The 12,856-nt window shown below is 36.7% G+C and overlaps 1 protein-coding gene across 1 annotated transcript; it reads right to left on the reverse strand.

Moving 5' to 3' along the window:
- Positions 1 to 4,868: 4,868 nt before the first annotated feature.
- LOC110940120 (endoglucanase 16) lies at positions 4,869 to 11,770 on the reverse strand. Its single transcript, XM_022181679.2, has 8 exons — positions 11,570 to 11,770; positions 11,263 to 11,475; positions 7,337 to 7,537; positions 6,812 to 6,889; positions 6,097 to 6,246; positions 5,810 to 5,918; positions 5,553 to 5,716; positions 4,869 to 5,312 (listed from the first exon to the last, which is right to left on the reverse strand). Exons 1-8 carry the CDS (start codon positions 11,768 to 11,770, stop codon positions 4,995 to 4,997), a joined length of 1,434 nt encoding a protein of 477 aa, XP_022037371.1. The 3' UTR covers positions 4,869 to 4,994.
- Positions 11,771 to 12,856: the final 1,086 nt, after the last annotated feature.

The following is a 12,856-nucleotide window of genomic DNA, read 5'->3' on the forward strand; positions in this document are numbered from 1 at the left end:
TAAAGGCTGAATGGAGAGAAGACGAAGAATAAGCAGCTTGATCCACCAGAATAGATCTTCTATCACTTAGTGCTGCAGCTTCCTCCAAAAGCTCATCAATGTCAGCATCAACCGAAACATTTGCTGTCTCACCCACATGATCATCACCTGAACTGGATGATTCTTCATCAACACTCCTGCTGTACCCAGAAGAGTCTTCATCTTCAGAAGATTCACCACCACTGGCGGAAGATTCTTCACCATTGGTGTGAACTAAATCCTTCACAACTTGAGCAAAACATGCTGTTCCATCTGGAGCATCACCACTCAACTGGATTGACCAGTCACAACCTTCATCCACTTGAACCACAAGTGCCCGGTTGGCTTGGTTGTTGACAGGCACTAATGTACGCTCATTGTTTCTGTTCTGGTTCTGCTGGTTGCCTTGGTTTCTGAAGGGGTTCTGGTTCCCGTGCTGTGCTGGCTTTGTACATTCCCCTTTAAAGTGACCCCGTTCACCACAGTTGAAGCATTTTACTGCCTGTTTATCGAACCCATACTTGGTGTCTTTCTTGCTTTCCAAGCTGGTTCTGCCAGTACTTTCCATCCAATCCTTTGCCCTTCTCACAGCACTAGCAAAGGCCCACTTGATATCCATCAAGTCCATCTCTTCCTTATCAATCTGCCGATAGTCTTCTTGTGTCAGATTAATGTTGCCAATCTGACCTTCTATTAACCCACAGTACGCGCTCACTACAGCGTTAAGCAGCTCCATATGTTCCCTTGCTACTTCTACACTGACTTTAGAGAAGCTTGAAGTGTCGAGCTGTACTGTATTTGGCTTTGATTGCTGACCAGCAGATGATGTTCCTCCATAACATGCATGTTGTTGTTGAGTAGGAGGAGGAGGAGGTGGTTGTATTGGATTTCCATACATGTCTGTGGTGGGAGGTGGCTTAACAGGAACTTGCACTGGATTGCCATACATATCCGTGCTTGTGACAAATGTCGTTTGTAGTGGAGCATGTGGACCGGTTCTTGCAGACGAAGAACTGGAAGTTCCATAATACATTTCTGGATTCTGTGGCAATGGAACTCTTTTTGCCTTTAATGTTTCCTCCTGATCCTTGTTTTCCAAAAGCTGCACGAAGTCGTTGATATTTGTAGTTCTCAACACTCCGTTATACTTCAGGATTTCCAAGAAACTACTCCATTAGGGAAGCAAAGCATCAGCAAACTTCTTCATCACTTCAGCTGTAGTTGTCGCTACTCCGAAATTGTTCAACTCTGTAAGCAAGTGATAAAACCGGCTTGTCATGTCTCCCAAAGACTCCTTATCCATGCACGTGAAACAGTCAAATTCTTTCTTGAGAAGATCATGACGCAATTGACGTGTTGCTTCATTCCCTACTCCTCTGGTTTTCAACCCGTCCCACAGCTTCTTCGTTGTCTTGAAACTGACAAACTGGTGGTAGATGTCTTTGCTTAACGCCTGAGTGAGAATGGCGTATGCTTTCTTTTCCAGATCATATGTTTTCTTCTGATCTTCAGGAAGATCGGCAAACGTAGCAGTATCTGAAGCAGCAACCTCTATAGCTTGGTCGAAATCTGTAGTGAAACGTATCCACAGTTCGGTATTTTGCCCAAGTACGTATGTACGAAATCTATCAACCCAGCCCGGATATTCATTTAAATGCATCAACTTTGGAGGTCGATTCAAACTTTCGGTTTCGCTTTCGCTCAATAAGATACTTTGAATGCTCGGAGTTTGATTCGATACTAATGCCCATTGACTTGACGATATGGCATTTGCTTGTGAAGATGTTGATACCGGAGATTCGGCCCATGAAGGAGATAGACTTGTACTCGTGTACTTTCCACTGTCTGGAGCCGGTGTACCCCACCATGAGGGAGTAGAACCTGTACTTGTATATTTTCCACTATCTGGAGCCGGAGTTCCCCACCAACTCGGATTCATGATTGATAAGAAAAATAAATTCTATATTAATATCTCGAAAGATGACAACAGCCGAAGGATCCAAGCTCGAAAGACCTGAAACCACAAACTTGTTAAATCTAAACAGACAAGAATTGAAAGATCAACACCTTGTTCGAAGGATCAACAGTGTTCGAAAGATCACTGTTGAATTTCGAACAATTGATTTCGAAAGATTCACAATCACAATTGAAGGATCCTTATCTTTCGAACAAAGATTTCGAAAGATTCACAAGTGAAAGATCCTTATCTTTCGAATATATATCCTTCGAATAGATTCCCTGGATCGAAGGATAAGTCTTTGACTTCGAAGGATGGGACGAAAGATGATTATCTATCGAAACTTCCTTGATCGAAAGATGATCTTTCGATGTCGAAGGATATCCTTCGATCGCTTCTGACACAGCTGACACTGAGATGACAGGTTGATGAAAAAGGTGATGGGTTGGTAGAAATCTTTCGGCAAAAGGGTATGGTCAGACCTTACCTTTTCACCAAACAGGATTTGACTAATAAAATATTCCTAAAAAGGAAAATCTTATCCAGAAAATCCGGTCACCGGAACACGCCGGAATTTGGCCGGAAATCACCAAGTTCCTTAAAAACAAGTTTTAAGTTACCCAACCCGCTTTTTAACACACCCGGTTGATTTAGAACACGTTTTTATGACAAGAAATGCAAGAAAATCACTAAAAACGGGTGCTAAACCAAGTGTCCAAACACACCAAGACTTGAACAAACCCGGTTTTTAACAAGGAAAAGAGCCTTAGCTCTGATACCACTTGTAGGTCCCTCGGAGGATGAGGTCAAACCTTAACCTTGTTATGTGAAACACACTAGCAAGTGCGGAATCCAAGCTAGTATGCAAACCGAGTTGAAACAAGCACAAACACAAGACACACAAGGTTCACCGATTAACACCACTTGTATTAATGCGAATGAAAGGTTCGGTTACAAGCTCAATGTTTACAAATCAGTTTTGCAAACTCTCTAAGTGTGTGTGTGTGTTCTTGACAGAATGTTCTCTCTATCTCTCGAGTCTATCTTTCTGTCTGTGTGTGTCTAAATGAAATGAACACACTGCATGGGTATTTATACCCAGCACAGGTTGTATGGTCGAAGGATCAGGTTCACTGATCGAAAGATCATCTTTCGATCAGAAAGCTATCGAAGGATCCATATACTTCGAAGGATGGCATATCCTTCGAAGTCCATCTGTATCCATCGAATGATGTCTTTCGAGCTCATCGAAGGATATACACAATCCTTCGATGTCTTATCCTTCGACACAAGACAGTTTACAACCATATTCTAACTGTTTGGCCAAGTCAAACCAGGAGGATGGTTGACTTGGTCAAACTTACAGGACTAACAAAGACATCGTTTTACATCGTGACCGAATACAGACAAAGTACAGACACAAGTGCACCAACAGGTTCAAACCTAGTAAATAAGGGAAGTGGGGGTGGGAGCGTGATGGCTTCCCATCACTCGTGGAAAACAACCAAACACCGCCGCCACTACCTTTCTTCACGCGTGAAGATTTAAACGCATGATCTTTTCCACGCGTTGAACTTTCAATTGTACCGTTGCATTCTGACCGTTTGGGGTATTTTTGAACGTTGAGGGATTTTATTTTTGAAGGTTTTTTTATATAAAATCAACCAAACATCCCTCCCACTCGATACAAAAAATCCAAAAATTCTCCAATTCAATTCAAAAAAGTCTCCAACTCAATCTAAATAATTTTACAACAAATATGGAACGTTCAAGTAACAGAGATGCGGGTTCAAAAAAAAGAGGTTCGGGTACGAAGAAAAATCCCGTAAGACCCAAGGTTCGAGCGAATCTTGGCGAGCCGACGCCCATCTCGACGAACCGTTTAAGTCGGTCGTAATTCAACAAAAGCGCGAGATTTTTGAAAGGTGGGTTGGGAGATGCCACCCGTTTAATTTAAGTTTTTTTTTCTGTGTTTAGTTGTTTTTTATTTTGCTATATAATTTATGTTTTATTTAATTGAAATTTAAAATTTATAATTTTAGTGTTTTATTGTTAATTTCTAAAAAAAAGGAAATTAAAAAAAGTAGTGAGTGATGGAATTCCATCACTAGTGATGACCACCGTCACTAAAAATGGTTGTGAGTGGTGTAATAATGGTTGATGACATGACAGAACTTGATTAGATGTTTGTGAGTGATGGAATTTTTGTAAGTGATACCACCCCCACTCTCCTCCTAAATAAGAGAGATCTATGAAGTTTGTGATTTAATATAATTTTCTCATGTATCCTATTAAATATTAAATAATAATAATAGTATTAAAAAAATAATTTAACTAAATCTTATTTAAATGTGAATAAAAATTTATATATTTGCCTGTTTCTACACAAAAAAAAAAACTTATTTTATCTCTACGGAGAAGGAGAAAATACAAATTATATATTATTATTATTAATTCAAAGTTTGATAAAAAAAGTTATTATCCTTATTTAAATTATATTTAATTAAACTATTGTTTAATAGAAAAAAGAAATTAAAAAATAAGATAAAGAGATTATTAATTCAAACTTTGATAAAAAGATTATTATCCTTTTCTAGATTATATTTAGATAAACTATTATCTAATAGGAAAAAGAAATTAAAAAGGTAAAATAAGGAGACACGAGAACGTGTCAGAAAAAATTTATTAGTATAGAAAGATTAAAATACAAATTACTTTTTTTATTAAATCCTTGTAATGTAATACAATACACAGAATTCTAACTTATAAAGTTAAATGTAAACAAGATGTGCAATTTTTTTTAATTTATTTTTTGTTAAAACCATCTAAACCGAAAACAAAGATGCATTAACGCTAAATTGTATTCTCTATCCCGGTATTATGTCTCCCAAAATTAGTTACAACAAATGAAGATAATCTGCCATCAAATATCTATTTCTACATAAGAGCTATATGCACTTACCCAAAGAAACCCTAAATTTATTTCACTATGTGCAAACTTTGATCAAAATATATGATATTATTTTGCCAGCTTTGCAAGGACCCCAATCGCGACTGAATTGACATAGGTACATGGCTCGGTGTAGGACGAATTGATCCGCGAGTCTATAAACCTATCTTGCTTGTCCGGACCACCAAGGATGGCACCCGTGAGCTCATTAGGGTTAGGTTTATTGGTGTTGTACCAGTAAACAAAACTCATCCCACAATTTATATCTTCGGTTGGAGCCATCACTGGCACCGACGCACCTCTATGGTGCGCCTGGAGTGGTGGGTTGTTACCAAACCCTACCATCATTGATCTCTTTATCGGGTTATCCCCTAGTAAATAATCCATCTACAACAAACACACCAATATTAAATTCATGGTACAACAATAACAATAACCAACTCATGCTTATGTTGTTTAGGTCACTCACACTACAAGTAAACTGAGGTATTGCGACCAAAATTTGCAACAAAAGAAACGTTGCAAGTTTGGTCGCAAACCAAGATTGCCTAGTTTTCTAGTAGTGTCAGCTAGGTAAGTTCATGTAACCAGTTTCGTATGGAAACACCTTATTAGACAACATTATACCTGTCGTTTAGCGAAAGCCATGAGTTGGACGCTAGTGAAGTGCTTGTCACCACAAGTGACTTGCATACGATGTCTAGCCAACAAATCGCTATAAACACTGAAAAGAAATGCCGTGGATGTCACGTATTGCGCATTTGCACCATCTCTAAAGTGAAGTAAACCTCCTACATGTACAAATCACATCCGATTAGCAAATGCATGGGTCGGGCCAAGTAAGATTACTTGGCCCGCACATTGTTTGACAGTGGGAGAGAGACCTGGGGTGATAAAAGCTTGATGGTAGGGGCTTTCTGGAAAAACCTGACATATATATCCATCTGCCTGCCGTTGAAACGTTTGAAATTCTTTTTGTCCTTCCCAGTACAACTGTCACATTTCACTTTAAGTTATTTTTACAATAAATAATTAAACGTTCAGGTTCAAGAGATTATAAAAGTATGGTCCTAAGGCAAGTGGTTAATGTGTTCGTGCCTGCCAAAACCAGTCACAAAAGGCGTTAGTGACTGGTTTTGGGTGCAACTGTTTGAGCGATTTATCAAGATACCTGAGATAGAAGAACCTGGGCACCAGCAAATTTGAGATCCCAGCTAAACTCAGAAACAATTGCAGTGGTGGACTCATCTTGAATATATTTTAAATATATTGGCCTCCTTGTTGCAATATATAGCCATGTTGCCCCCCATAGTAACTCATCCTGAAAGTTTATTTTAAAGAACTAGCTAAGTTTTAATATATCACCAAAAATTTGCTTATTTGAGATGGGGTGTGTACGAGTTGAGCCGAGTAAAGCCCGAGTTCGAGTTCATCTTGGTTCGAGCTTTATTTCTAAAGCGCGAGGTCGGATCATGAGTTTTTAAGCTCGTTTTCGGTTCATTTAATAATTGGTTTATGTACATTTATATTTATTTTCTGTAACTTTAATTATAATTTAAATATCTAACATAATTCTTATTATTTAGTTGTTTTTGTAATAATTTTAGTCATAATAATGAACTTTATACAAATGTATATAAAATATATTAAATAAAAGTTATATAAATAATAGACTCGTTTAGCTTGGCTCGTGAGCCTGCCAGAGCTCATTAAGTGAAGCTTGAGCTCAAACCCGTTTATCAAACAAACCTATATTCGGCACAAGCCCAATTAAGCTCGGCTTGAGTTGAACCTTTAGCAAGTCGATAACGAATAGCTCATGACCGCCTTGGCTCGTTTACACCCTTAATTTTAGATGCGAAAACTCTGGTAAAATGGAAGTTTACATGATAACCGGAGTAGGAGCAGTAGAAAGGGCATTCACCATTATAAGTTCCCCTATGTTCATTGGCAAATTGAAAGAGCTGCAAATTCAAATCAATTTTTTTTTTTAAAATAAAGAGAAACTAAACCTACTCATAAGATAAGAAAATGGGAGGTTCTTTACATAACACTAAATTGTTGCAAAAACAAAAACACCATACCTAAATAGTTTAATTTTTTATCAGTATATTACTTCTTACAAACATGTGTGTATGTTAGCTACATAAAAAAAATCATTAAACTAATTTATTTATATGTTTTTATTAATTTTTTTTTCTAAACTAGTGTGTGTGCAGGTAAAAGTTACCAACACATGCGTAGGATCTTTATTTAAACAAAAAATTTGATCATATTTTCACAAACTTTAGTATTTTCAAGATAAAAATAATGAATAATCTTATGTTAGTTTTAGCACAAAAAGTGTTCTGTCAAATCCTCCCCTATAAAAGTATAAATACATAGCAAAACCAAATGAACTAATTAGAAACCTTTTTGGCACTGTGAAGGAGGTTGCGAGAGTAGGTCTTATCGACGTCGCGGAAAACAATGGATGAAGCAGCCAAAGCCGCAGCGGTCTCAGCCGCAATCTCTGTCCCGGGGCAATTCTGATTAATCTCCAACACTTTTCTTGATGATTTCATGTTCTCAGGCCTCATCCAGCACTCGTGATCCGACACTGGATCTCCTACCTACAATTTGAAGTCTAAAACTCAAAATCATTGACAAATTTTGAGAGGTTCATGGTTAAATGCTGTATGCAACCCTTGAAAGAAGTTAGCTTTTGGTCTTGAAAATGAATCACAATTCAAAACCAGTATTCATTTAAAAGATACTCATGTTTGTGTTTGTATGATTGTATGATGATCATAAGATTAATTAATTGTTGTATCAAAACATAACTTGCTTACTAAAACCTGTTTCTTTTCAGGCTGCTTCTTCTTCTTCTTCTTCTTCTTCTTCTTTTTTTTTTTTTTTTTCAAACACCACAAACAAATGAACATACTTTATTTTTGTTTATATTTTGAGCAACTTGCCGACATAATTTGTTTGTCTTGTAATAAAATCATGATAGCCTAACAAAACTAAAAGAAATAATATTAACTACACTTAAAATACTAATTATCAATTTCTATAATATAACTTATTTATGAAACACTTCAAAGTCTTATACTATTTAAGGATAGGCAAGGTATTAGGGCATACGGAGTGTACACGGGAATGTCCCTCCAGGGAAGATCCAGATTAGCAACCGAGTCGTGGGGGTGGTTTCCTGCACCCCTCCCGGACCATCTCTCCTCACCCTCTCACCACTGCGGACACAAAATTTTTTTATGGGGTACGGAATGTTTTTAAAGATTTTTGATATATAAAAAAAATTGGTTCATATCGGAACGGAGCGGATCGTTTCGGGTCGGGCGGGTCAGGTAAAACAAAAGAATATCAAGCTAAAATTTATATAACCATCAAAATCAAAAACACGTCAAACATTATTACAAACATGTTTAAAATGTCGCCTTACGGGTTTTCATTTTTTGGAATCTATCCAAAACATCATCTAGAGCTGCTTTTCAATTTATAAATCTATCCAAAAATATTATTCGATACATAAGTTCATAAAACAACACTAAAATACTAAACACACGAATCGCTCCATAAGTTCATCGCTCTATAATTTTAAATTTTACTTTTCAAGCCTTAATAATTGTTGATTACTTGTGTCATTATAATTTTAAATTTTACTTTTCAAGCCTTAATAATTGTTGATTACTTGTGTCATGTAAGTTGTAACAACCAAAAACTCATCTAAGCAACACAATCATCCTACTAAAGTCTAGAACAACCAAAAAAATAAAAGTAAAAATATAAAATATCAAACTTTTTAGGGGAATTGGATTTTAATAATCCCAAGTTTCACTGATTGGCCGGTAATAATCCCAACTTCAAAAATTGCCTACAACAGTTACAACTTGTAAGATTTTGACCACCAATGATCCTTGTCTAACTGGGTTATAACCCAGTTAGTTTTTTGAAGTTTTGAGCGGCGGAGAAGGTCACTAGAGGTTGGAGATGACAAGTGGTGGTCTCCTTTGGTGGTTTCAGGGGTAAAGAAGGTCGTCGGAATAAGTTGCAGGTCACCGGAGTTGCGTAGATGGTGGAAATTTTAAACTTTTGAGAAGCGGAGAAGATTATAGGAGGTCGGAGATGATTGGTGGTGGTCTCGTTTGGTGGTTTCAGGGGTAAAACGTGTCGCCGGAATAAGTTGCAGGTCACCAGCCCAACAAGGTTATAACCCAGTTAGACAAGGATCATTGGTGGCCAAAATCTTACAAGTTGGGACTGTTGTAGGCAATTTTTGAAGTTGGGATTATTACCGGCCAATTAGTGAAACTTGGGATTATTAAAATCCAATACCCCAACTTTTTATCATCTCTATAGTTCTATTTCTTCTAAAAAACAACATAACACAACAACATAACATTAAAACACGAAAGTACCTTGTATTGTTTGGATTCCGGTGAATTTGGTGGCCGGATATTTGCAATTTCCGACGAGACATTGGAGTTGGATGACTGCTATTGGATGTTGTGTCGCTAGGGATAAGAATCGCAGAGGTAGACGTGGTCACGGGAGAGAGAGAGAGAGAGAGAGATAGAGAGAGAGAGAGAGAGAGAGAGAGAGAGAGAGAGGGGTAGAAATAAAATAGGAAGGGCAGTTTGGATTGGGTTATTTTATTATAGTTCAAATTTTGTTGGGTTGGATTAATGGGGCTTGGGTTGGGCTATATTGTTTAATAAGTGGGTTACAAACTTATAAATGATATATTTTTTATAAAAATCATTGTTATTACAATTTTCTTTTATAAATTTAAAATATGATTTTTTTCTAAGGGGGCAGTTGAAATTTTCCAAGGGGCGCGGGTAAAAAATTCCAACGGGTGCAGTCAAGATTTTACCGAAAAAATAATGCTAATTTTTTTCAAGGGGTGCGACCACCCACCCACGGGTGTGGGTAGGTCCGCCCTTGCCTCTCACACGCCAAACTCCCCGCACGGTAACTACTTCCCTCACCTCCCCGAGCTCTGAGTCCATTTGGCGTGTGTTGAGGCCTTCACCCCCTTCTTCCCGCCCTCTCTTCTGGGATGCACTCGTATGCCCTTACGGTGGTTTTTATTTAAGGCATAATTACAAGAATTATTCATATTTTCATATATTATATTATAAATACTTTATTTTGTTTATTAACCATGTTTCAAGTAACATGTTTACTTCAACACAGGGGCGGCCACACCCCTTGAAAAAAATAGTGTTAATCTTTCGACAAAACCTAAACCGCCCCCTTCTATTTTGTTTCTCCCCCCCCCCTCTCTCTCTCTCGTGACCTCATCTTCCTCTGCGATCCTCATCCCAGCGATGCAGCAACCAACAACCACCATCCAACTCCAATTTCTAGCCGCAAATCGCAAATATGCGGCCACCAAACTCACCAGAATCGAAACAATACAGGGTACCTTCGTTGTTTCATGTTATATTGTTGTTTTATGTTGTTTTTTAGAAGAAATAGAATTATAGTATTGATAAAAAGGTTTGAAATTTTGTCTTTTGATGTTTTTTGGTTGTTCTAGACTTTATATATGAGTTTTTGGTTGTTACAACTTACTAGACACAAATAATCAACAATTACTATGACTTGAAAAGTAAAATTTAGAATTCTGGAGTGATAAACTTATGGAGCGATTCATATGTTTAGTACTTTAGTGTTGTTTTATGAACTTATGGGTCGATTTATATGTTTGGATAGATTTATAAATTGAAAAGTTGCTTTAGATGATGTGTTGAATAGATTTCAAAAAATGAAAACCCGCAGGGCGACATTTTAAATATGTTTGTAACGACGTTTGACATGTTTTCGATGATTATATAAATTTTAAGCTTGATGCGCTTTTGTTTTATATGACCCGACCCGATATGAACCAATTTTTTTTATATACCTAGGTACCTAAAATTTTTAAAAATATTCCGCACCCAGCGAAAAAATTATTGAGTCCATTACTTCTTCAACATAAATATAAATAAGACGTAGTATTTTATATAGTTGTCCGCACCACTAAACAAAGGGCTTTTAACGACAGACCTATCCATCATAAGTCGCTTGCTGAAAGTGAGTCTCATCAGTTTACTCGAACCTATTATGATATAAAATTTTAGGTTCCGAACTAACATCAAAACCATCCTAATTATTGTCTTTCTGAAATCAAAACCAATATTGTTGATGATGATATAGTTTAACCGTAGTTTCGTAAAACAAGAAACACCAAGAGTTTCCAGTTTCATGGAACTGAAAACACGGTTAAACCAAATCATCATGAACGTTTCCAGTCTCATGGCAAAATCATACAGGAACATAAACCGCTCACCTGAACAAACAATCGATTATTACCGGTGCTAGCTTTAAGAAAATAATCGGTGCCCCATTTGATCCCATCTAAAACATTTTTCATCTCTCCGGCGGATGTTAACTCCGCCTTGTAAAAATACGCAGCCCATGCCAATGTGGTCACCGTGAAAGCCATCGGTAATCCATACTTGACATTATCTCCTGCATCATAGTATCCCCCCACCAAATCAACCTAAGTCAAAACAACAAACCAAACATGTCAAAAATTTTAAAACACAAACCCTAAAACATCTATAATATATATATGTTTGATCTTTAATGCTTACACCAACTGTTTTTCCATCTTCAAGAGCAGAATCACCTCTCCATGGAGGCCTAGGGTGTGGAGGAAGCTTTCCGGATCGTTGGGCCTCCAAGAAAATAATTGATTTCGTTAAGGCCTCCTTGTAATTAAAGTTTGCGTTTACACACACCAACAAACTTGCAAAGAGAGCCAATGAGATCATCAAACGGCCTGATCCCGACATAATACAACCTTTGAACCTTCAATCTTCAACAACACACGGTTGATCTTGTTTTGTTTTGGGTTTTTTCTTTTTCTTTTTTGGCGGGAATGGTGAGAATGAAAAGGGTTGGTTATTTTTGGTGGTTAGAAATTAAGGTTTAAAACCTTTAGTTGTAACTAATGGTTAAAAACATACGTACCCTTTTGTGTATATATTTCTATGGCTAATAGATGTAAAAGTGCAATGTCCACACATAGTTCCTAGATTCATTTATCACCGTTAATTATATAACAGTCAGTAAATTAAACTAACTTATAAAAACTTGTGTCTACAAATATATATTGTTTCTTTAGTTTCATTTAATTCTTTTTTTTTATATTTTAAAGAAGAGATCCAATACATGTATGTTCTTCAGTTACTTTACCATTCTTTGAAAGGTTTGAAACTAACTCTTTTTTAACAGCAATCTAATCTACTCAGTCCTAATTCTACATCATTGTTACGGTGGGACTTGAACCCTCGATCTTATAGGGAAGGGCACCAATTTGTAACGTTGCTAATACTTTGATAAAATAAATGTTGTTGAATTTCCAGCTTCTGAATCGGATACAAATACCATATTGAAGATATATATTTTCGTCGGTGATCCAAGGTTGAACTCTAGTCGATGCTCTCTTTGTAAATTTTGTCGGTAATTCTTAAATAAATGAATTATAGACACCATGTTTTCGTACGGAGTATATCACATACATGTTAATAACGGAAATGTTTTAATTTCTATTTTCTGTGATTTTGGAATGAAGCATGACACAACAAATAACCAACCGCAAATAGAAAAAAATGGCCACTCTAGTAATAATAAGGATCAAGGTGGAATCCAATTTCCTGTAAATGGTAATAGCAAAATTAGTAATCTAAATAATCTAAATAGAAAGGGAAACATGAAACCTTCACGAATAAATGAAGATACTAGAATTGAATAGAGAAAGATTAGAATGTGTGTTTTCATAAACAAGTTCAAGTTAATATATAATTATTTTATATCCATAACGATCACATTTATTATCTTACAATAAAACGCCATTCTTATTCTTAGGCCATGGGTAT

This window comes from Helianthus annuus, chromosome 5 (assembly GCF_002127325.2).
Source record: "Helianthus annuus cultivar XRQ/B chromosome 5, HanXRQr2.0-SUNRISE, whole genome shotgun sequence".
Taxonomy (NCBI): domain Eukaryota; kingdom Viridiplantae; phylum Streptophyta; class Magnoliopsida; order Asterales; family Asteraceae; genus Helianthus; species Helianthus annuus.

Excerpts from the sequence above, each read along its gene's own strand:
- LOC110940120 (XM_022181679.2), bottom strand. The coding sequence starts at position 11,770 with ATGTCGGGATCAGGCCGTTTGATGATCTCATTGGCTCTCTTTGCAAGT. Across the intron at positions 11,476-11,569 it reads AAGATGGAAAAACAGTTGGT|GTTGATTTGGTGGGGGGATA; the intron begins GTAAGCATTAAA and ends GTTTTGACTTAG. Across the intron at positions 5,313-5,552 it reads TGGCTTTCGCTAAACGACAG|ATGGATTATTTACTAGGGGA; the intron begins GTATAATGTTGT and ends TGTTTGTTGTAG.